The sequence below is a fragment of the Salmo salar genome, chromosome 12 (genome assembly GCF_965601325.2).
Source record: "Salmo salar chromosome 12, fSalSal1, whole genome shotgun sequence".
Taxonomy (NCBI): domain Eukaryota; kingdom Metazoa; phylum Chordata; class Actinopteri; order Salmoniformes; family Salmonidae; genus Salmo; species Salmo salar.
Window position 1 is genome coordinate 40782643 of NC_138302.1, and position 24090 is coordinate 40806732.

At 48.8% G+C, this 24090-nt stretch overlaps 11 protein-coding genes and 1 long non-coding RNA gene across 12 annotated transcripts; 1 reads left to right on the forward strand and 11 right to left on the reverse strand.

Moving 5' to 3' along the window:
- Positions 1-260: 260 nt before the first annotated feature.
- Positions 261-1533, reverse strand: LOC123725481 (histone H1). The gene has a single exon (XM_082958939.1). It carries the CDS (start codon positions 980-982, stop codon positions 359-361), a length of 624 nt encoding a protein of 207 aa, XP_082815065.1. The 5' UTR covers positions 983-1533; the 3' UTR covers positions 261-358.
- A 631-nt stretch (positions 1534-2164) lies between these two features.
- On the reverse strand, positions 2165-2638 carry LOC123725507 (histone H2B). The gene has a single exon (XM_045691358.2). The coding sequence runs from the start codon at positions 2590-2592 to the stop codon at positions 2218-2220; it is 375 nt and encodes a 124-aa protein (XP_045547314.1). The 5' UTR covers positions 2593-2638; the 3' UTR covers positions 2165-2217.
- Positions 2639-3053: 415 nt separating this feature from the next.
- Positions 3054-3666, reverse strand: LOC145859470 (histone H4). The gene has a single exon (XM_082958942.1). The coding sequence runs from the start codon at positions 3427-3429 to the stop codon at positions 3118-3120; it is 312 nt and encodes a 103-aa protein (XP_082815068.1). The 5' UTR covers positions 3430-3666; the 3' UTR covers positions 3054-3117.
- Positions 3667-9425: 5759 nt separating this feature from the next.
- Positions 9426-10012, reverse strand: LOC123725645 (histone H3). Its single transcript, XM_045692114.2, has one exon. The coding sequence runs from the start codon at positions 9959-9961 to the stop codon at positions 9551-9553; it is 411 nt and encodes a 136-aa protein (XP_045548070.1). The 5' UTR covers positions 9962-10012; the 3' UTR covers positions 9426-9550.
- Positions 10013-10385: 373 nt separating this feature from the next.
- Positions 10386-10879, reverse strand: LOC123725496 (histone H2A). The gene has a single exon (XM_045691347.2). It carries the CDS (start codon positions 10832-10834, stop codon positions 10448-10450), a length of 387 nt encoding a protein of 128 aa, XP_045547303.1. The 5' UTR covers positions 10835-10879; the 3' UTR covers positions 10386-10447.
- A 515-nt stretch (positions 10880-11394) lies between these two features.
- Positions 11395-12667, reverse strand: LOC123725480 (histone H1). The gene has a single exon (XM_045691333.2). The coding sequence runs from the start codon at positions 12114-12116 to the stop codon at positions 11493-11495; it is 624 nt and encodes a 207-aa protein (XP_045547289.2). The 5' UTR covers positions 12117-12667; the 3' UTR covers positions 11395-11492.
- Positions 12668-13298: 631 nt separating this feature from the next.
- On the reverse strand, positions 13299-13772 carry LOC123725506 (histone H2B). The gene has a single exon (XM_045691357.2). It carries the CDS (start codon positions 13724-13726, stop codon positions 13352-13354), a length of 375 nt encoding a protein of 124 aa, XP_045547313.1. The 5' UTR covers positions 13727-13772; the 3' UTR covers positions 13299-13351.
- A 415-nt stretch (positions 13773-14187) lies between these two features.
- LOC145859480 (histone H4) lies at positions 14188-14800 on the reverse strand. The gene has a single exon (XM_082958954.1). The coding sequence runs from the start codon at positions 14561-14563 to the stop codon at positions 14252-14254; it is 312 nt and encodes a 103-aa protein (XP_082815080.1). The 5' UTR covers positions 14564-14800; the 3' UTR covers positions 14188-14251.
- A 638-nt stretch (positions 14801-15438) lies between these two features.
- On the forward strand, positions 15439-18077 carry LOC145859481 (uncharacterized). Its single transcript, XR_014379690.1, has 3 exons — positions 15439-15511; positions 16617-16738; positions 17998-18077. It is a non-coding gene; the product is annotated as an uncharacterized LOC145859481 (long non-coding RNA).
- Positions 18078-20560: 2483 nt separating this feature from the next.
- On the reverse strand, positions 20561-21147 carry LOC145859473 (histone H3). The gene has a single exon (XM_082958946.1). It carries the CDS (start codon positions 21094-21096, stop codon positions 20686-20688), a length of 411 nt encoding a protein of 136 aa, XP_082815072.1. The 5' UTR covers positions 21097-21147; the 3' UTR covers positions 20561-20685.
- Positions 21148-21520: 373 nt separating this feature from the next.
- On the reverse strand, positions 21521-22014 carry LOC123725497 (histone H2A). The gene has a single exon (XM_045691348.2). It carries the CDS (start codon positions 21967-21969, stop codon positions 21583-21585), a length of 387 nt encoding a protein of 128 aa, XP_045547304.1. The 5' UTR covers positions 21970-22014; the 3' UTR covers positions 21521-21582.
- Positions 22015-22516: 502 nt separating this feature from the next.
- On the reverse strand, positions 22517-23424 carry LOC145859471 (histone H1). The gene has a single exon (XM_082958944.1). It carries the CDS (start codon positions 23236-23238, stop codon positions 22615-22617), a length of 624 nt encoding a protein of 207 aa, XP_082815070.1. The 5' UTR covers positions 23239-23424; the 3' UTR covers positions 22517-22614.
- Positions 23425-24090: the final 666 nt, after the last annotated feature.

Below are 24090 nucleotides of genomic sequence, written 5' to 3' on the forward strand. Positions count from 1 at the left end.
ATTCGCTGAGATTTCCAATACGCTATAGTATTAGGATGATGATGATTAACACATCACAGTGAGGGTGCTGCTGTCCTCTCCAGTATGTATTCTTCTTATTATGAAGATCAATATGACATGGAACACATCTAACACATCACAACAATGGCTCATACACAAATGACTGGTGAGGCTGCTGCACTATTATTATATTATATGCCTCTCTCCGAGTGGGAAAAATGTGGTGCGTAAAAGTAGCCTAGTGAACGACAAGTAGTACATGGAATGACATGCGCTTTTATGGAAAGAGGTGGGTGGCTCTTAAAAGAGCCTTTTGTGGTAACAACATGTGTCGAGTAGAACACCGTTTGTAATAGCTTTACTTCTTCTTGGGGGCTGCCTTCTTGGCCTTGGCTGCCTTGGGCTTGGCGGCTTTGGGCTTCGCTGCCTTGGTAGCCTTCTTGGGGCTCTTGGCCGCCTTCTTGGCCGCTGCGGCGGGCTTCTTCACCTTCTTTGGGCTCTTGGCGGCCTTTTTGGGTGTAGCGGGCTTCTTGGCCTTCTTGGGGGACTTCTTTGCGGCGACGGCCTTCTTGGCTGCTACCTTCTTGGGCTTCTTCGCCGCGGCGGGCTTCTTGGCGGCCACCTTCTTTGCTTTGGGGGCTGCGGCTTTCTTGGCGGGCTTTTTTGCCTCGACGGCTTTCTTGTTGAGCTTGAAGGAGCCGGAGGCACCGGTGCCCTTGGTCTGGACCAGGGTGCCCTTGGTGACGAGGCTCTTGACGGCGATCTTGACACGGGAGTTGTTCTTCTCCACGTCGTAGCCGCCTGCCGCCAGACTCTTCTTGAGCGCGGCCAGGGACACGCCGCTCCTCTCCTTGGAGGCGGACACCGCCTTGACGATGAGCTCGCCTACGCTGGGTCCCGCTTTCTTGGGCTTGGCTGCTGCCTTCTTCTTGGGTGCCTTGGCCGGCGCGGCGGCGGCGGGTGCTGGTGCGACTTCTGCCATGTCTCTCGCTTGGTCCGGTAAACACACACACTTACGGTAGTCTGTGAGGAGTAGTTTGCTGTAGACGCTGCTCTGCGCTATTGAAGCTCCACACCGTGCAGGGGGCTGGCCTTAAACGCGACATGAGAACCATGTAGACTCAAGCCACCCAGCTCGGCTTCTCCGGGCTGGCCAAATGCTCTTTCACTTGTGTTTTCTGGTCGCCAATATCGGTCCAAAAGTCACCGACGGAGCCGTGTTTTTGGTCCAAAAGCCAACGGCCCAGTGAGCAGACTTGTCTCCGTTCAGAATAAAGTCATGTGGGCTGCAGAAGCCCCGTGCATTTTGTTGCAACTCGCTCAAAACCTCACCGTTCGACTGTCGGCTGGAGCTGTGCGCACTGGTTTTCCTGTGCTATTTGTCTCCTAAATGGCCTAAAAGTGCATCCGATTGCGAGCACCATTGATTGTGTAGTGAGCCGAGATGTCTGGCAAGGCAATCAAATGGTTCGGCGTCCCCTGATGTGGTCCTGGGTGTTTTAAAGGAGAGCTCTTTTGGGGACCTTAAAACACATGCACTTGTGAGGCCTGGCTGAGACTAGTGTTGTACTCCAAGTTTCAAGTTGTATTCGTCATGTGTCCAGGACGCACACGAGATATATATATATATATATATACATTGTCCAACGCCATGTTTACTTGCACTGTGTGTGTGTGTGTGTGTTTTTCTCTTCTTTTCTTCTCTGACTCCGCAGCGTGACTCGTGCCGGTCTTTGTGTCTGTGGGTCTTGGTGTCTGTTTGCCCGGCCGGCGCTATGGAGGCTGGCGCCCCATGTGCTTGGTCGCCCTGATATAGGCCTAGGGAGTGTCTCTCTAGTTAGTGAGTGGAACAAGGGCTGTATCTCTCTCTCTCTCTACTTGATTTTTCTCCTCCCTGTTGTATAGTCATTGGAGCACTAGTGGAATCCCACATTCATATTCTTCCTCCACTGGATAGGGCCTCTTTACAGGTCAACGTCATTAGGCTATAGGGCCATTTCTTCTATTCACTTATAACACCTTTCACCTGGAATTCATGTCACCCCTGTTTGACATGTCCTGCAGACAAAGACACCGAAAAAGGCGCCAACCCCCCCCCACTCTAAATGATACAGTGGAACACATTCATTTGCTCCTGATGGATTTGCTTTTTTCACTGACAGGGTGGGTGGCTCTTAAAAGAGCCTTTGGGTTAGTACAGCACTCCAAACGGGCTGTTTACTTGGAACTGGTGTACTTGGTCACGGCCTTGGTGCCCTCGGACACTGCGTGTTTGGCCAACTCGCCGGGGAGTAGCAGGCGCACGGCGGTCTGGATCTCCCTGGAGGTGATGGTGGAACGCTTGTTGTAGTGGGCCAGGCGAGAGGACTCTCCGGCGATACGCTCGAAGATGTCGTTCACGAACGAGTTCATGATTCCCATGGCCTTGGAGGAGATGCCGGTGTCGGGGTGGACCTGCTTCAGCACTTTGTACACGTAAATGGCGTAGCTCTCCTTCCTCGACTTTCGGCGCTTCTTGCCGCCTTTCCCTGCTGTCTTGGTGACGGCTTTCTTGGAGCCCTTCTTGGGCGCGGACTTTGCTGGCTCGGGCATGATGCTGATGTCTCGTTGCTTCTCAGAAACGAATGAGGGGGTGGAGGGCGCTTTCCCGTCTTATGAAGAGGAAGCTAAGCAAATTCAGCGGCCGTGGACACGCCCCTGCCATTTGCCCAGTGGAGCTGAGCGCGCGTCAGAGCCTTCCACTCAGAGGCTTGCTTCCCTAACAAAGACCTGCGCGCCCTACCTCCCCCTACTCCATGGTGGGGAATTGTGTGTTTCAAAAAGGGAGGGCTATTGCCTTACGGCCCACTTTGCACCGTCAGACATCCCCTTCTGCTCCAGCCACGTCTACCGACTCATGGTGGCTTTACGTCGGGTGCCTCTAAATCCCACCGTTTCTACACTCCTGTCATTAACACTCCCTGTCCACTCAGAGTGGCTCATAGTTTCTTACTAGATAAGGGACCTCTATAAATCTTCCTACGACAATGGAATTGGCCTTTTTGAAGCGCATGTGGGTGGCTCTTAAAAGAGCCTTTGGGTTCAAGTCGGGATGTTGACGTTCCGAAAAGAGGGCGTTTAACCGCCGAAACCGTACAGGGTGCGTCCCTGGCGTTTCAGAGCGTACACCACGTCCATGGCGGTAACGGTCTTCCTCTTGGCGTGCTCGGTGTAGGTGACGGCGTCACGGATCACGTTCTCCAGGAACACCTTCAGGACACCGCGGGTCTCCTCGTAGATCAGCCCGGAGATACGCTTCACGCCGCCACGGCGAGCCAGACGGCGGATAGCGGGCTTGGTGATTCCCTGGATGTTATCGCGGAGAACCTTGCGGTGACGCTTGGCGCCTCCTTTTCCCAGTCCCTTGCCGCCTTTGCCTCTTCCAGACATGGTGTATATGTGTTCGCTAGCGGAGTTCAAGTGAATGAATGACGTACGCCGGGGTGCGTGGTGCGCTTATTATGTGCATTTGGTGGACCTGATTGAAGCCAGTGGCACAGAAAGCGCGCGCTTTCGCCTGGCCTCTGTTGCAAAGGGGAGGGTGCTCGTTCTAGGGAACGAGGGAGGAACCGAGAACAAATGAAAGCAACTAACATCAGTCAAATACTGATAGAACAAAGTGTGACAACTGAGGGATCAACTAGTACTCTGTGTCCGACTCCTCACATTGTTGTTGTTGTTGTTGTTGTTGCTGCACCTGATTCAACTCATTGAGGACAAGGTGATAAGTAGTTGAATCAGCTGTGCCTCTCCAGGGCTACAACAAAATAGGCTACTCTACCCCTGGAGTTGGAAAACACTGAATTAGTAGGCTAGAGATAGGCCTAAAGAACTCAAATAGAGGTCCCAAGTAGAAAGGAGAAACGAAGGTGACTCTTCCACACACATAATCGCAACAAGTAACACACAAAACCTTCATGCCATAATTGAGACACCGTCAAATCCAAAGGGGGAAGATGTAGGCAACGGGGAAACAAATACACATGGAATGCCATAAAGCCAAAGGGGCCCATCATGTTTTTTTTTCTTTATTGTAGACATTTGACTCATTTGAGTGAATGCATACATTTCATACAATGTCTCTTTTTTTTTTCTTTTTTTTTGGTACTGGCCCCCCGTGGGAATCAAACCCACAACCCTGGCATTGCAAACACCGTTCTCTACCAACTGAGCCACAGGGAAGACGGCACATGTCATGTCACCTCATCAGTCATTTTGCTATTGAAGGCCATGTAATGTAACATCAATCTTCTTTTTTCTTCCCTAGACACGATCCAGCCTGACAGTCAGGGAGCCAAGAGGACCTGAGGTTCCGATGGGAAGGGTGGTGATACCTCTGTAAGGTGAAACGCAGTAACACATTCCTCAGACACCCACCCAATGAAGGGCTAGTGTTCCTATGTGTACAGAGGCGAGAGGGATGTGCAAATATCGTATTGTGCTTTTCTTCACAAACCAATAACAAAGCGTCTTATTATGGAATTACTGCTATGAGGTGGATCATTTATAGGCCAGATAGCACTATGCCCGCCAGATGGCTTCAGATGTTGCAGAAAATGACCGCCACAGGAGGAGGGCCCATGTCAACAGGTCATTCCAAAAGGGAGACATTTTGGATTTCAATTGACTTCACCTTTCTTTAACCAGATAGGCAAGTTGAGAACAAGTTGTCATTTACAAACTGCGACCTGGCCAAGATAAAGCAAAGCACTTCCACACATATAACAACACAGAGTTACACATGGAGTAAAACAAACACAATGTGAGCAAATGAGGTGAGATAAGGGAGGTAAAGGCAATAAATAGGCCATGGTGGCGAATTAAAACACTGGAATGCTAGATTTGACAGTACATGAAATACTGGGGTGCAAAGGAGCAAAATAAAAATATCAATACAGTAGGGGAAGAGGTAGTCGTTTGGCCTATTTATAAATGGCCTATGTACAGCTGCAGTGATCTGTGAGCTGCTGAGACAATATGATCAATCACTGCAGTTTAATAACATCTCAAATCTGACTAGCTTTCATCTTACAACTTATTGTTGCCATAATTGTCTCTTACTTCTACTTACTGGCTGCCAGGCCTCGGTTTAGTACATCAAGGAACACAGGTTGCCTTTTAGGAGAAGGACTGACAAGCTTTCAACTAGGTGAGATACAGCTACTGTCATGAAGTCACTTTGTCATAGCAGGTTAGGAGAAATAGGTAAAGGGTTAGGCTTACCCACTTACAAGTCACCACACAGAGAGCAGACTCGAAGCACAACTGCACTGTCTGGAAGAGCGCACCGGACTCAATTGGAATCCCTCAAACAGCACACTAACTACATTCCGCTTTATGATGTCACAGTCAGCCCCTCGGAACACTGGTCCTCAACATTCTCAAACACCTTGGATACCGAAGGCAAACATTCTCTAATCACTCACAATCACAAATCAACTAGGGAGAAGGCTGCCAGGAATTGGACGCTGAGAAGCTAACCTCCTTCACAGAGCAACATCATAGGACTGGGAGTGAACAATACTCTGTCCGCGTACCTGGTTGGGGCCTGGTGTTCAACAGCAGGTTAGACTCTGTCACTTGTTCCCTTCAACTGCTTGCTTGCATTCCCCTATTATCAACAGCTGTGTTCCTCTATAGGCTAGAGTGCAGATACTTCACACCTATAGGCTAGGAGTTTCACTTGGACCACAGTGACATTGCTGGTAATTAGCCCGCAGCACATAAAGTGGACATACTATCTAATCTAATCACCCATCCAATCCAAATCTATTTGCCACATACACCTGTTTAGCAGATGTTATTCCGGGTGTTGGGAAATGCTTGCTTGTGTTACTAGCTCCAACAGCACAGTCATGTCTAACAAGTAAGATCTAACCATGTCCCAACATTCCACACAATACTCACAAATCTAACAAAACCAATGGCAGACCGGCATAGACCCAGGGGCGGAAATCCCGGGGGGGACGGGGACACGACCCCCCCCCATCCTGGGAAAAATAGGATTTGTCCCCCCCAATATATCACTCAAACATAACTATGTAATTTCAATAATATGAAAGCAATTGTGCTGATTATAGACACTTAATAGCGCGTTTTTAAGTTTCAAAAGATTGCGACCCACCCGCCCTTTGCCTCACAATGGTTTGATCCACTGCCAGTTCCTGATCCACTGCCAGTTCCAATCGCGCAAATATTAACTATTAAGCTAGCTAGTACCTATTCCATTTATGTGGCGTCGTCAAAAATGGAATCAGCATGCAGATGATGGAAGTTAGTGATTCAAAGGTTAGCGATAAACTGAAGTCAATTACACTCTCATCTACCATTGTGTTAAATATATTTCATGGTGTCGTTGCAAAAGCTACTATTTCTTTATTTCATTTCACCTTTATTTAACCCGGGTAGCAAAGATTAGAGCAAACACCACTGAAACTGAAGTGGTGCTCGCTAGCTTGGCAAAATCAGCTATTGTTGGAAGCCAGCCAATATGAAACAAACTATTCAAATTACAAAAGGTTGCAGCATATGTTGTGTAAATGGTGAACTCATACAGCTGTCAACTCTTGTCATTTTAATCCGTTTCACATTTGCTAGCTACCTTTTAGATCGAAGCCCTACTGTAAATAACCTACACACTGTGTGTGTAGCCAGCCAGCTACAAAAATGGCACAAAAATAAAACACGGACATCAGACTATTTTTCAATACACCAAAACACATAGTAACAACCCTAGTAGCCTAATATCTCAAAGACTAGTTGATACAATGTTCATAACAAAGAAATGAAATTCTAATGGAAATGTTTCACAATGATGTCATTAGGCAGAGCAGGCGGCAAACAGACAGCAGAGTTGGGGACAGATATGCAGGGACAGACTGGCAGAGACAGGGAGTCTCAGGTAAGTTTGTTGAGTCTTTGTTTGGCAACATTATGAAAGGTTCTCCATTTTTTCCACTTGTAAAATAGGAACATAATTGGAAAATGCCATGGATACCCCCACTCTCAACTTCAACTGGTGACTGAACTAAGATTTGTTAAAGGCAATGGTATTGCTGTTGTGTAGTTTTGGGTACCGGTAGTTAGGAGTACGGCAAACACCTTATTTCTTTGCTTCCTCAATATACATTGACCATATTACAATGTAGGCTATGTGTTACACCACTACTTTTGGTGTCCCCCTCAGGAATTGCTCTTGACAAAATGTCATGTAATTGTCCCCTCCAAAGTGGATATCAGATTTTCGCCCCTGCATAGACCTACATACATGACAATAGAAAGGTGTATATCCATATGACATGAGCCATGCAAACTAGCTCGGCATGATAAAAGTAACCGGTGTTCCATTATTCAAGTGCCCAGTGATTTCAAACACAAACACACACCTCAGTGCAAGACATGCAGAAGGACTAATGAAGAGGAGATGAACAACACCGGAATCATGTCCAATTAAGGGAAGAAAACCGCCCACAACAGGGTTCAGCCGAGATGCAATGTTGATTGACACCCTATGCTTCATTTAGGAGCTCAAAGGAATAGGTCAACTCGTATAGATAGGGAGGCATTTCACCGCCACCTGCTGGACCAGAAGTCATGTTGCCAACACCTGCCTGAATTCAATTCATCAATGCCTATAAGGAATACGTCCGCTCATCATTCAAGCCACATAGGGACGGATTTTCGCGACACCTGCTGGATCAAAAGTGCTACTCACAATGGCCACACAGCGCATTCATCCCTCAACCTATGGGGTCCAAAAAACATATTACAATAACTACAACAGATCATCAAATAGGCAGAGGTTCCATGTAGAGTACCTCAAATGATACAGTTACTTTTTCAACAAACCTAATCTGGAAATCATCTTCACCTTTCTAAAGTCATTGCTTTCCACAATGCTATGCTCACATGACTTATTTCATTTCTTCCAATCTATGTCACTATTACTTCATTTGACTGCTCTTAAATCATATTCACTTAACCCTTTTCTTCACCTGCAGATTTGGAACACTACGTCATGTGAATGTATGTTTCTCAAGTATCAAATGAGGGTCACTTACATTGTACTACTTTATTCCAAAGGGATTGCTACTTTTCTCTCTTTATCTGTAGCCAGCTCCAAAAAAGGTCCACATGCCTATACAACTTTTGCTTTAGGACTACATCTTACACCAATGACCAGGGAAAGTGTTGGGAAAAAACGTGGATGATTCTGTGACCAATTACAGAGGCGCTGGCCTTTTCAGCACCACGGAGCTCCGCTATTACCTGTCTCGTGAGTGAAGATGCAGCAGAGGCGCGCTGTCCATTCAAACGCGCGGAATACAGCAACGCATGCGCAGAGAATTCCACTTTTTGCCTGTGCCATGCGTCTGACTATTGTACATTATCCCTTTGGATTGATGTCGTTTTCCCAGCTCTTTTGTCCTGCGTTCTAGCTGTGTGATTTCTGCATTTAACTGGCAGCCTGTATTTAGGGCCTTATCGTTTGTTGAAGCTGTCAAGCAAATCTTCTTTCGCGTAGGTGATGTATCTACACTGTAAAAAAGGATTTGGCAGCCTAGTAGATAGTGGCATCCCAACAACCAACAAACAAATATGGGAGTCAGTAGAATCCAATATTTAGCACTGTGAAGTTGTCATGTGCTGAGGCATTTACTTCCTTATGAAGACTATGCTGCAATCAGGACGTACCTGCACTGGTGATTGCAATTCTGTAATTGCTCAACTAATAATAGGTCAATCGCTGCAGCTTCTTGTGTCCTGTTTCAGAACAGCTGTTTTGCAAGCCGTCGATGATTACATCTATTGATTCCTGCTGTCCTGATACCTTTTCTCTTAACGATGGGTATGTCATTAATGGGATTATTCATGGGATCAGGGATCTGACTTCATCCCACGAAATACATTCACTTGCGTTGGACAGAGATATCATTTTACTGTCAATACCTTAGTCAGTCGCATGAATTATGGGGTGCACACAGCTTTACCCTGACGTGCTAATGATCAGATCAAAACGGCTTTTTTTGTTGCAATCAATGGCGATTATCACAAAGTCATTGACAGACTCTAGCAGAGGACAGAGTTTGGGAAACGCTGGCCTGAAGATCAAATACTAATAGGGAACCACGTTTAACCACTAGATGGCCTCCGTGCTCCACGGGAAAGTTTTCCCCTCTGCATGAGTCTCTCAGCACCACTGCAATATGGGACTTTCAAAGCAATGTTTTTCTTAGCTACATAGTGACAATTATTGCCACTTTTTGCCCTATATCATTACTATCACTGTATTTTCCCCTCCTTTGACTGTTCTACTCTAGTCACATTATATTGAAGCTGCAATACTATAAGCAGCTTTTCCTTTCGATGTGACCTTTAGTTAACAACCAACTCTTATTTATGATACGGTCTGGAGAGGGGCGTGTACATATGGAACAATTGTGCCTTTGACGGAAATATGGAGGTGGCTCTTAAAAGAGCCTTTGGGGGATTTTGGACATCAGGTCATCGTTTAAGCGCGCTCTCCGCGAATACGACGGGCCAGCTGGATGTCCTTGGGCATGATGGTCACCCTCTTGGCGTGGATGGCGCACAGGTTGGTGTCCTCGAACAGGCCGACCAGGTAAGCCTCGCTAGCCTCCTGCAGGGCCATCACGGCGGAACTCTGGAAGCGCAGGTCGGTCTTGAAGTCCTGGGCAATTTCTCTCACCAGGCGCTGGAAGGGCAGTTTGCGGATCAGCAGCTCAGTGGACTTCTGGTAACGACGGATCTCTCTCAGAGCCACGGTGCCGGGCCTGTAACGGTGAGGCTTCTTCACGCCGCCGGTGGCCGGGGCGCTCTTGCGCGCAGCCTTGGTGGCGAGCTGCTTCCTGGGTGCTTTGCCACCGGTGGATTTGCGAGCGGTTTGCTTGGTTCTGGCCATGGCGCTAGCTAGCTTCCTTCTTTCACAGTCGGAGTATAGCCTCCAAATGCCTATGTGAAGTTTATAAAGCCGGCAGCGGCGTCTGCTGATTGGACACCATCTCCACACCACCCTGATTGGCCCGTTGGGGAGGCCTCCTCCGACGCCCATTGGACGGGAGCCTCGGCCTCTCCGTGCCGCCCCAAAATCACACCCCCCCCCCCACCCTCGCCGAGGCGCGCTTGGTGTCTTTTGTTAGGGCCGACACTTTACGCGCAATAATAGTCACCGGCCGAATTCTAGCCTGCTATGACAAACGAGGCCTAGGTGTTACTCTTCATTTAAGGCCTCATGATATGGTGCCGTGTATGTGACAAACACTCCAAATACTTCATATGTGGCAGTCAGTCATAGAAAGGACACTTTGCGCTTTTGCAGAGCTAGGTGGTTGGCTCTTAAAAGAGCCTTTGGGGGTTGAGTAGTCAAGTGGCAGCCGCAGTAGCGATTTTACTTGGCTTTGACGGCCTTCTCAGTCTTCTTGGGGAGCAGCACTGCCTGGATGTTGGGCAGCACACCACCCTGAGCGATGGTCACGCCGCCAAGCAGTTTGTTCAGCTCCTCGTCGTTACGGACGGCCAGCTGCAGGTGACGGGGGATGATACGAGTCTTCTTGTTGTCACGGGCAGCGTTGCCGGCCAACTCCAGGATCTCAGCAGTCAGGTACTCGAGCACGGCGGCCAGGTACACTGGTGCGCCAGCGCCCACACGCTCGGCGTAGTTGCCTTTGCGCAGCAGCCTGTGCACACGGCCCACGGGGAACTGGAGTCCGGCACGGGATGAACGTGTCTTTGCCTTGGCCCTGGCCTTGCCTCCGGTTTTGCCTCTTCCGCTCATATTGGTAGCTTCAGTATGTCACAGAAAGTCTGAATGAGCCGCTGGGCACCTCGAGAGCCTTACTTATACCTCGCCACAAGAGGCAGCGATTGGCCACCGGGCCGGTGTGGCCTTATCCAATTGGAGTGAGGGACAGACAGACAGACAGTCAGCCCTAAGCCCGCCCGCCCGCCCGCCCGCAGGCAGGCAGCTGAGTGAGAAAGAAGGGCTAGGCTACTCTGTTTCCCTCCGACTTTGTTACTTTATGACAAATCAAATCACTCAAATCATCCAAATGGGAAACACATAGATAGCTGCACTATTCGCTGCGATTTCCAATACGCTATAGTATTAGGATGATGATGATTAACACATCACAGTGAGGGTGCTGCTGTCCTCTCCAGTATGTATTCTTCTTATTATGAAGATCAATATGACATGGAACACATCTAACACATCACAACAATGGCTCATACACAAATGACTGGTGAGGCTGCTGCACTATTATTATATTATATGCCTCTCTCCGAGTGGGAAAAATGTGGTGCGTAAAAGTAGCCTAGTGAACGACAAGTAGTACATGGAATGACATGCGCTTTTATGGAAAGAGGTGGGTGGCTCTTAAAAGAGCCTTTTGTGGTAACAACATGTGTCGAGTAGAACACCGTTTGTAATAGCTTTACTTCTTCTTGGGGGCTGCCTTCTTGGCCTTGGCTGCCTTGGGCTTGGCGGCTTTGGGCTTCGCTGCCTTGGTAGCCTTCTTGGGGCTCTTGGCCGCCTTCTTGGCCGCTGCGGCGGGCTTCTTCACCTTCTTTGGGCTCTTGGCGGCCTTTTTGGGTGTAGCGGGCTTCTTGGCCTTCTTGGGGGACTTCTTTGCGGCGACGGCCTTCTTGGCTGCTACCTTCTTGGGCTTCTTCGCCGCGGCGGGCTTCTTGGCGGCCACCTTCTTTGCTTTGGGGGCTGCGGCTTTCTTGGCGGGCTTTTTTGCCTCGACGGCTTTCTTGTTGAGCTTGAAGGAGCCGGAGGCACCGGTGCCCTTGGTCTGGACCAGGGTGCCCTTGGTGACGAGGCTCTTGACGGCGATCTTGACACGGGAGTTGTTCTTCTCCACGTCGTAGCCGCCTGCCGCCAGACTCTTCTTGAGCGCGGCCAGGGACACGCCGCTCCTCTCCTTGGAGGCGGACACCGCCTTGACGATGAGCTCGCCTACGCTGGGTCCCGCTTTCTTGGGCTTGGCTGCTGCCTTCTTCTTGGGTGCCTTGGCCGGCGCGGCGGCGGCGGGTGCTGGTGCGACTTCTGCCATGTCTCTCGCTTGGTCCGGTAAACACACACACTTACGGTAGTCTGTGAGGAGTAGTTTGCTGTAGACGCTGCTCTGCGCTATTGAAGCTCCACACCGTGCAGGGGGCTGGCCTTAAACGCGACATGAGAACCATGTAGACTCAAGCCACCCAGCTCGGCTTCTCCGGGCTGGCCAAATGCTCTTTCACTTGTGTTTTCTGGTCGCCAATATCGGTCCAAAAGTCACCGACGGAGCCGTGTTTTTGGTCCAAAAGCCAACGGCCCAGTGAGCAGACTTGTCTCCGTTCAGAATAAAGTCATGTGGGCTGCAGAAGCCCCGTGCATTTTGTTGCAACTCGCTCAAAACCTCACCGTTCGACTGTCGGCTGGAGCTGTGCGCACTGGTTTTCCTGTGCTATTTGTCTCCTAAATGGCCTAAAAGTGCATCCGATTGCGAGCACCATTGATTGTGTAGTGAGCCGAGATGTCTGGCAAGGCAATCAAATGGTTCGGCGTCCCCTGATGTGGTCCTGGGTGTTTTAAAGGAGAGCTCTTTTGGGGACCTTAAAACACATGCACTTGTGAGGCCTGGCTGAGACTAGTGTTGTACTCCAAGTTTCAAGTTGTATTCGTCATGTGTCCAGGACGCACACGAGATATATATATATATATATATACATTGTCCAACGCCATGTTTACTTGCACTGTGTGTGTGTGTGTGTGTTTTTCTCTTCTTTTCTTCTCTGACTCCGCAGCGTGACTCGTGCCGGTCTTTGTGTCTGTGGGTCTTGGTGTCTGTTTGCCCGGCCGGCGCTATGGAGGCTGGCGCCCCATGTGCTTGGTCGCCCTGATATAGGCCTAGGGAGTGTCTCTCTAGTTAGTGAGTGGAACAAGGGCTGTATCTCTCTCTCTCTCTACTTGATTTTTCTCCTCCCTGTTGTATAGTCATTGGAGCACTAGTGGAATCCCACATTCATATTCTTCCTCCACTGGATAGGGCCTCTTTACAGGTCAACGTCATTAGGCTATAGGGCCATTTCTTCTATTCACTTATAACACCTTTCACCTGGAATTCATGTCACCCCTGTTTGACATGTCCTGCAGACAAAGACACCGAAAAAGGCGCCAACCCCCCCCCACTCTAAATGATACAGTGGAACACATTCATTTGCTCCTGATGGATTTGCTTTTTTCACTGACAGGGTGGGTGGCTCTTAAAAGAGCCTTTGGGTTAGTACAGCACTCCAAACGGGCTGTTTACTTGGAACTGGTGTACTTGGTCACGGCCTTGGTGCCCTCGGACACTGCGTGTTTGGCCAACTCGCCGGGGAGTAGCAGGCGCACGGCGGTCTGGATCTCCCTGGAGGTGATGGTGGAACGCTTGTTGTAGTGGGCCAGGCGAGAGGACTCTCCGGCGATACGCTCGAAGATGTCGTTCACGAACGAGTTCATGATTCCCATGGCCTTGGAGGAGATGCCGGTGTCGGGGTGGACCTGCTTCAGCACTTTGTACACGTAAATGGCGTAGCTCTCCTTCCTCGACTTTCGGCGCTTCTTGCCGCCTTTCCCTGCTGTCTTGGTGACGGCTTTCTTGGAGCCCTTCTTGGGCGCGGACTTTGCTGGCTCGGGCATGATGCTGATGTCTCGTTGCTTCTCAGAAACGAATGAGGGGGTGGAGGGCGCTTTCCCGTCTTATGAAGAGGAAGCTAAGCAAATTCAGCGGCCGTGGACACGCCCCTGCCATTTGCCCAGTGGAGCTGAGCGCGCGTCAGAGCCTTCCACTCAGAGGCTTGCTTCCCTAACAAAGACCTGCGCGCCCTACCTCCCCCTACTCCATGGTGGGGAATTGTGTGTTTCAAAAAGGGAGGGCTATTGCCTTACGGCCCACTTTGCACCGTCAGACATCCCCTTCTGCTCCAGCCACGTCTACCGACTCATGGTGGCTTTACGTCGGGTGCCTCTAAATCCCACCGTTTCTACACTCCTGTCATTAACACTCCCTGTCCACTCAGAGTGGCTCATAGTTTCTTACTAGATAAGGGACCTCTATAAATCTTCCTACGACAATGGAATTGGCCTTTTTGAAGCGCATGTGGGTGGCTCTTAAAAGAGCCTTTGGGTTCAAGTCGGGATGTTGACGTTCCGAAAAGAGGGCGTTTAACCGCCGAAACCGTACAGGGTGCGTCCCTGGCGTTTCAGAGCGTACACCACGTCCATGGCGGTAACGGTCTTCCTCTTGGCGTGCTCGGTGTAGGTGACGGCGTCACGGATCACGTTCTCCAGGAACACCTTCAGGACACCGCGGGTCTCCTCGTAGATCAGCCCGGAGATACGCTTCACGCCGCCACGGCGAGCCAGACGGCGGATAGCGGGCTTGGTGATTCCCTGGATGTTATCGCGGAGAACCTTGCGGTGACGCTTGGCGCCTCCTTTTCCCAGTCCCTTGCCGCCTTTGCCTCTTCCAGACATGGTGTATATGTGTTCGCTAGCGGAGTTCAAGTGAATGAATGACGTACGCCGGGGTGCGTGGTGCGCTTATTATGTGCATTTGGTGGACCTGATTGAAGCCAGTGGCACAGAAAGCGCGCGCTTTCGCCTGGCCTCTGTTGCAAAGGGGAGGGTGCTCGTTCTAGGGAACGAGGGAGGAACCGAGAACAAATGAAAGCAACTAACATCAGTCAAATACTGATAGAACAAAGTGTGACAACTGAGGGATCAACTAGTACTCTGTGTCCGACTCCTCACATTGTTGTTGTTGTTGTTGTTGTTGCTGCACCTGATTCAACTCATTGAGGACAAGGTGATAAGTAGTTGAATCAGCTGTGCCTCTCCAGGGCTACAACAAAATAGGCTACTCTACCCCTGGAGTTGGAAAACACTGAATTAGTAGGCTAGAGATAGGCCTAAAGAACTCAAATAGAGGTCCCAAGTAGAAAGGAGAAACGAAGGTGACTCTTCCACACACATAATCGCAACAAGTAACACACAAAACCTTCATGCCATAATTGAGACACCGTCAAATCCAAAGGGGGAAGATGTAGGCAACGGGGAAACAAATACACATGGAATGCCATAAAGCCAAAGGGGCCCATCATGTTTTTTTTTCTTTATTGTAGACATTTGACTCATTTGAGTGAATGCATACATTTCATACAATGTCTCTTTTTTTTTTCTTTTTTTTTGGTACTGGCCCCCCGTGGGAATCAAACCCACAACCCTGGCATTGCAAACACCGTTCTCTACCAACTGAGCCACAGGGAAGACGGCACATGTCATGTCACCTCATCAGTCATTTTGCTATTGAAGGCCATGTAATGTAACATCAATCTTCTTTTTTCTTCCCTAGACACGATCCAGCCTGACAGTCAGGGAGCCAAGAGGACCTGAGGTTCCGATGGGAAGGGTGGTGATACCTCTGTAAGGTGAAACGCAGTAACACATTCCTCAGACACCCACCCAATGAAGGGCTAGTGTTCCTATGTGTACAGAGGCGAGAGGGATGTGCAAATATCGTATTGTGCTTTTCTTCACAAACCAATAACAAAGCGTCTTATTATGGAATTACTGCTATGAGGTGGATCATTTATAGGCCAGATAGCACTATGCCCGCCAGATGGCTTCAGATGTTGCAGAAAATGACCGCCACAGGAGGAGGGCCCATGTCAACAGGTCATTCCAAAAGGGAGACATTTTGGATTTCAATTGACTTCACCTTTCTTTAACCAGATAGGCAAGTTGAGAACAAGTTGTCATTTACAAACTGCGACCTGGCCAAGATAAAGCAAAGCACTTCCACACATATAACAACACAGAGTTACACATGGAGTAAAACAAACACAATGTGAGCAAATGAGGTGAGATAAGGGAGGTAAAGGCAATAAATAGGCCATGGTGGCGAATTAAAACACTGGAATGCTAGATTTGACAGTACATGAAATACTGGGGTGCAAAGGAGCAAAATAAAAATATCAATACAGTAGGGGAAGAGGTAGTCGTTTGGCCTATTTATAAATGGCCTATGTACAGCTGCAGTGATCTGTGAGCTGCTGAGACAATATGATCAATCACTGCAGTTTAATAACATCTCAAATCTGACTAGCTTTCATCTTACAACTTATTGTTGCCATAATTGTCTCTTACTTCTACTTACTGGCTGCCAGGCCTCGGTTTAGTACATCAAGGAACACAGGTTGCCTTTTAGGAGAAGGACTGACAAGCTTTCAACTAGGTGAGATACAGCTACTGTCATGAAGTCACTTTGTCATAGCAGGTTAGGAGAAATAGGTAAAGGGTTAGGCTTACCCACTTACAAGTCACCACACAGAGAGCAGACTCGAAGCACAACTGCACTGTCTGGAAGAGCGCACCGGACTCAATTGGAATCCCTCAAACAGCACACTAACTACATTCCGCTTTATGATGTCACAGTCAGCCCCTCGGAACACTGGTCCTCAACATTCTCAAACACCTTGGATACCGAAGGCAAACATTCTCTAATCACTCACAATCACAAATCAACTAGGGAGAAGGCTGCCAGGAATTGGACGCTGAGAAGCTAACCTCCTTCACAGAGCAACATCATAGGACTGGGAGTGAACAATACTCTGTCCGCGTACCTGGTTGGGGCCTGGTGTTCAACAGCAGGTTAGACTCTGTCACTTGTTCCCTTCAACTGCTTGCTTGCATTCCCCTATTATCAACAGCTGTGTTCCTCTATAGGCTAGAGTGCAGATACTTCACACCTATAGGCTAGGAGTTTCACTTGGACCACAGTGACATTGCTGGTAATTAGCCCGCAGCACATAAAGTGGACATACTATCTAATCTAATCACCCATCCAATCCAAATCTATTTGCCACATACACCTGTTTAGCAGATGTTATTCCGGGTGTTGGGAAATGCTTGCTTGTGTTACTAGCTCCAACAGCACAGTCATGTCTAACAAGTAAGATCTAACCATGTCCCAACATTCCACACAATACTCACAAATCTAACAAAACCAATGGCAGACCGGCATAGACCCAGGGGCGGAAATCCCGGGGGGGACGGGGACACGACCCCCCCCCATCCTGGGAAAAATAGGATTTGTCCCCCCCAATATATCACTCAAACATAACTATGTAATTTCAATAATATGAAAGCAATTGTGCTGATTATAGACACTTAATAGCGCGTTTTTAAGTTTCAAAAGATTGCGACCCACCCGCCCTTTGCCTCACAATGGTTTGATCCACTGCCAGTTCCTGATCCACTGCCAGTTCCAATCGCGCAAATATTAACTATTAAGCTAGCTAGTACCTATTCCATTTATGTGGCGTCGTCAAAAATGGAATCAGCATGCAGATGATGGAAGTTAGTGATTCAAAGGTTAGCGATAAACTGAAGTCAATTACACTCTCATCTACCATTGTGTTAAATATATTTCATGGTGTCGTTGCAAAAGCTACTATTTCTTTATTTCATTTCACCTTTATTTAACCCGGGTAGCAAAGATTAGAGCAAACACCACTGAAACTGAAGTGGTGCTCGCTAGCTTGGCAAAATCAGCTATTGTTGGAAGCCAGCCAATATGAAACAAACTATTCAAATTACAAAAGGTTGCAGCATATGTTGTGTAAATGGTGAACTCATACAGCTGTCAACTCTTGTCATTTTAATCCGTTTCACATTTGCTAGCTACCTTTTAGATCGAAGCCCTACTGTAAATAACCTACACACTGTGTGTGTAGCCAGCCAGCTACAAAAATGGCACAAAAATAAAACACGGACATCAGACTATTTTTCAATACACCAAAACGCATAGTAACAACCCTAGTAGCCTAATATCTCAAAGACTAGTTGATACAATGTTCATAACAAAGAAATGAAATTCTAATGGAAATGTTTCACAATGATGTCATTAGGCAGAGCAGGCGGCACACAGACAGCAGAGTTGGGGACAGATATGCAGGGACAGACTGGCAGAGACAGGGAGTCTCAGGTAAGTTTGTTGAGTCTTTGTTTGGCAACATTATGAAAGGTTCTCCATTTTTTCCACTTGTAAAATAGGAACATAATTGGAAAATGCCATGGATACCCCCTACTCTCAACTTCAACTGGTGACTGAACTAAGATTTGTTAAAGGCAATGGTATTGCTGTTGTGTAGTTTTGGGTACCGGTAGTTAGGAGTACGGCAAACACCTTATTTCTTTGCTTCCTCAATATACATTGACCATATTACAATGTAGGCTATGTGTTACACCACTACTTTTGGTGTCCCCCTCAGGAATTGCTCTTGACAAAATGTCATGTAATTGTCCCCTCCAAAGTGGATATCAGATTTTCGCCCCTGCATAGACCTACATACATGACAATAGAAAGGTGTATATCCATATGACATGAGCCATGCAAACTAGCTCGGCATGATAAAAGTAACCGGTGTTCCATTATTCAAGTGCCCAGTGATTTCAAACACAAACACACACCTCAGTGCAAGACATGCAGAAGGACTAATGAAGAGGAGATGAACAACACCGGAATCATGTCCAATTAAGGGAAGAAAACCGCCCACAACAGGGTTCAGCCGAGATGCAATGTTGATTGACACCCTATGCTTCATTTAGGAGCTCAAAGGAATAGGTCAACTCGTATAGATAGGGAGGCATTTCACCGCCACCTGCTGGACCAGAAGTCATGTTGCCAACACCTGCCTGAATTCAATTCATCAATGCCTATAAGGAATACGTCCGCTCATCATTCAAGCCACATAGGGACGGATTTTCGCGACACCTGCTGGATCAAAAGTGCTACTCACAATGGCCACACAGCGCATTCATCCCTCAACCTATGGGGTCCAAAAAATATATTACAATAACTACAACAGATCATCAAATAGGCAGAGGTTCCATGTAGAGTACCTCAAATGATACAGTTACTTTTTCAACAAACCTAATCTGGAAATCATCTTCACCTTTCTAAAGTCATTGCTTTCCACAATGCTATGTTCACATGACTTATTTCATTTCTTCCAATCTATGTCACTATTACTTCATTTGACTGCTCTTAAATCATATTCACTTAACCCTTTTCTTCACCTGCAGATTTGGAACACTACGTCATGTGAATGTATGTTTCTCAAGTATCAAATGAGGGTCACTTACATTGTACTACTTTATTCCAAAGGGATTGCTACTTTTCTCTCTTTATGTGTAGCCAGCTCCAAAAAAGGTCCACATGCCTATACAACTTTTGCTTTAGGACTACATCTTACACCAATGACCAGGGAAAGTGTTGGGAAAAAACGTGGATGATTCTGTGACCAATTACAGAGGCGCTGGCCTTTTCAGCACCACGGAGCTCCGCTATTACCTGTCTCGTGAGTGAAGATGCAGCAGAGGCGCGCTGTCCATTCAAACGCGCGGAATACAGCAACGCATGCGCAGAGAATTCCACTTTTTGCCTGTGCCATGCGTCTGACTATTGTACATTATCCCTTTGGATTGATGTCGTTTTCCCAGCTCTTTTGTCCTGCGTTCTAGCTGTGTGATTTCTGCATTTAACTGGCAGCCTGTATTTAGGGCCTTATCGTTTGTTGAAGCTGTCAAGCAAATCTTCTTTCGCGTAGGTGATGTATCTACACTGTAAAAAAGGATTTGGCAGCCTAGTAGATAGTGGCATCCCAACAACCAACAAACAAATATGGGAGTCAGTAGAATCCAATATTTAGCACTGTGAAGTTGTCATGTGCTGAGGCATTTACTTCCTTATGAAGACTATGCTGCAATCAGGACGTACCTGCACTGGTGATTGCAATTCTGTAATTGCTCAACTAATAATAGGTCAATCGCTGCAGCTTCTTGTGTCCTGTTTCAGAACAGCTGTTTTGCAAGCCGTCGATGATTACATCTATTGATTCCTGCTGTCCTGATACCTTTTCTCTTAACGATGGGTATGTCATTAATGGGATTATTCATGGGATCAGGGATCTGACTTCATCCCACGAAATACATTCACTTGCGTTGGACAGAGATATCATTTTACTGTCAATACCTTAGTCAGTCGCATGAATTATGGGGTGCACACAGCTTTACCCTGACGTGCTAATGATCAGATCAAAACGGCTTTTTTTGTTGCAATCAATGGCGATTATCACAAAGTCATTGACAGACTCTAGCAGAGGACAGAGTTTGGGAAACGCTGGCCTGAAGATCAAATACTAATAGGGAACCACGTTTAACCACTAGATGGCCTCCGTGCTCCACGGGAAAGTTTTCCCCTCTGCATGAGTCTCTCAGCACCACTGCAATATGGGACTTTCAAAGCAATGTTTTTCTTAGCTACATAGTGACAATTATTGCCACTTTTTGCCCTATATCATTACTATCACTGTATTTTCCCCTCCTTTGACTGTTCTACTCTAGTCACATTATATTGAAGCTGCAATACTATAAGCAGCTTTTCCTTTCGATGTGACCTTTAGTTAACAACCAACTCTTATTTATGATACGGTCTGGAGAGGGGCGTGTACATATGGAACAATTGTGCCTTTGACGGAAATATGGAGGTGGCTCTTAAAAGAGCCTTTGGGGGATTTTGGACATCAGGTCATCGTTTAAGCGCGCTCTCCGCGAATACGACGGGCCAGCTGGATGTCCTTGGGCATGATGGTCACCCTCTTGGCGTGGATGGCGCACAGGTTGGTGTCCTCGAACAGGCCGACCAGGTAAGCCTCGCTAGCCTCCTGCAGGGCCATCACGGCGGAACTCTGGAAGCGCAGGTCGGTCTTGAAGTCCTGGGCAATTTCTCTCACCAGGCGCTGGAAGGGCAGTTTGCGGATCAGCAGCTCAGTGGACTTCTGGTAACGACGGATCTCTCTCAGAGCCACGGTGCCGGGCCTGTAACGGTGAGGCTTCTTCACGCCGCCGGTGGCCGGGGCGCTCTTGCGCGCAGCCTTGGTGGCGAGCTGCTTCCTGGGTGCTTTGCCACCGGTGGATTTGCGAGCGGTTTGCTTGGTTCTGGCCATGGCGCTAGCTAGCTTCCTTCTTTCACAGTCGGAGTATAGCCTCCAAATGCCTATGTGAAGTTTATAAAGCCGGCAGCGGCGTCTGCTGATTGGACACCATCTCCACACCACCCTGATTGGCCCGTTGGGGAGGCCTCCTCCGACGCCCATTGGACGGGAGCCTCGGCCTCTCCGTGCCGCCCCAAAATCACACCCCCCCCCCCACCCTCGCCGAGGCGCGCTTGGTGTCTTTTGTTAGGGCCGACACTTTACGCGCAATAATAGTCACCGGCCGAATTCTAGCCTGCTATGACAAACGAGGCCTAGGTGTTACTCTTCATTTAAGGCCTCATGATATGGTGCCGTGTATGTGACAAACACTCCAAATACTTCATATGTGGCAGTCAGTCATAGAAAGGACACTTTGCGCTTTTGCAGAGCTAGGTGGTTGGCTCTTAAAAGAGCCTTTGGGGGTTGAGTAGTCAAGTGGCAGCCGCAGTAGCGATTTTACTTGGCTTTGACGGCCTTCTCAGTCTTCTTGGGGAGCAGCACTGCCTGGATGTTGGGCAGCACACCACCCTGAGCGATGGTCACGCCGCCAAGCAGTTTGTTCAGCTCCTCGTCGTTACGGACGGCCAGCTGCAGGTGACGGGGGATGATACGAGTCTTCTTGTTGTCACGGGCAGCGTTGCCGGCCAACTCCAGGATCTCAGCAGTCAGGTACTCGAGCACGGCGGCCAGGTACACTGGTGCGCCAGCGCCCACACGCTCGGCGTAGTTGCCTTTGCGCAGCAGCCTGTGCACACGGCCCACGGGGAACTGGAGTCCGGCACGGGATGAACGTGTCTTTGCCTTGGCCCTGGCCTTGCCTCCGGTTTTGCCTCTTCCGCTCATATTGGTAGCTTCAGTATGTCACAGAAAGTCTGAATGAGCCGCTGGGCACCTCGAGAGCCTTACTTATACCTCGCCACAAGAGGCAGCGATTGGCCACCGGGCCGGTGTGGCCTTATCCAATTGGAGTGAGGGACAGACAGACAGACAGTCAGCCCTAAGCCCGCCCGCCCGCCCGCAGGCAGGCAGCTGAGTGAGAAAGAAGGGCTAGGCTACTCTGTTTCCCTCCGACTTTGTTACTTTATGACAAATCAAATCATCCAAATGGGAAACACATAGATAGCTGCACTATTCGCTGCGATTTCCAATACGCTATAGTATTAGGATGATGATGATTAACACATCACAGTGAGGGTGCTGCTGTCCTCTCCAGTATGTATTCTTCTTATTATGAAGATCAATATGACATGGAACACATCTAACACATCACAACAATGGCTCATACACAAATGACTGGTGAGGCTGCTGCACTATTATTATATTATATGCCTCTCTCCGAGTGGGAAAAATGTGGTGCGTAAAAGTAGCCTAGTGAACGACAAGTAGTACATGGAATGACATGCGCTTTTATGGAAAGAGGTGGGTGGCTCTTAAAAGAGCCTTTTGTGGTAACAACATGTGTCGAGTAGAACACCGTTTGTAATAGCTTTACTTCTTCTTGGGGGCTGCCTTCTTGGCCTTGGCTGCCTTGGGCTTGGCGGCTTTGGGCTTCGCTGCCTTGGTAGCCTTCTTGGGGCTCTTGGCCGCCTTCTTGGCCGCTGCGGCGGGCTTCTTCACCTTCTTTGGGCTCTTGGCGGCCTTTTTGGGTGTAGCGGGCTTCTTGGCCTTCTTGGGGGACTTCTTTGCGGCGACGGCCTTCTTGGCTGCTACCTTCTTGGGCTTCTTCGCCGCGGCGGGCTTCTTGGCGGCCACCTTCTTTGCTTTGGGGGCTGCGGCTTTCTTGGCGGGCTTTTTTGCCTCGACGGCTTTCTTGTTGAGCTTGAAGGAGCCGGAGGCACCGGTGCCCTTGGTCTGGACCAGGGTGCCCTTGGTGACGAGGCTCTTGACGGCGATCTTGACACGGGAGTTGTTCTTCTCCACGTCGTAGCCGCCTGCCGCCAGACTCTTCTTGAGCGCGGCCAGGGACACGCCGCTCCTCTCCTTGGAGGCGGACACCGCCTTGACGATGAGCTCGCCTACGCTGGGTCCCGCTTTCTTGGGCTTGGCTGCTGCCTTCTTCTTGGGTGCCTTGGCCGGCGCGGCGGCGGCGGGTGCTGGTGCGACTTCTGCCATGTCTCTCGCTTGGTCCGGTAAACACACACACTTACGGTAGTCTGTGAGGAGTAGTTTGCTGTAGACGCTGCTCTGCGCTATTGAAGCTCCACACCGTGCAGGGGGCTGGCCTTAAACGCGACATGAGAACCATGTAGACTCAAGCCACCCAGCTCGGCTTCTCCGGGCTGGCCAAATGCTCTTTCACTTGTGTTTTCTGGTCGCCAATATCGGTCCAAAAGTCACCGACGGAGCCGTGTTTTTGGTCCAAAAGCTAACGGCCCAGTGAGCAGACTTGTCTCCGTTCAGAATAAAGTCATGTGGGCTGCAGAAGCCCCGTGCATTTTGTTGCAACTCGCTCAAAACCTCACCGTTCGACTGTCGGCTGGAGCTGTGCGCACTGGTTTTCCTGTGCTATTTGTCTCCTAAATGGCCTAAAAGTGCATCCGATTGCGAGCACCATTGATTGTGTAGTGAGCCGAGATGTCTGGCAAGGCAATCAAATGGTTCGGCGTCCCCTGATGTGGTCCTGGGTGTTTTAAAGGAGAGCTCTTTTGGGGACCTTAAAACACATGCACTTGTGAGGCCTGGCTGAGACTAGTGTTGTACTCCAAGTTTCAAGTTGTATTCGTCATGTGTCCAGGACGCACACGAGATATATATATATATATATATATACATTGTCCAACGCCATGTTTACTTGCACTGTGTGTGTGTGTGTGTGTTTTTCTCTTCTTTTCTTCTCTGACTCCGCAGCGTGACTCGTGCCGGTCTTTGTGTCTGTGGGTCTTGGTGTCTGTTTGCCCGGCCGGCGCTATGGAGGCTGGCGCCCCATGTGCTTGGTCGCCCTGATATAGGCCTAGGGAGTGTCTC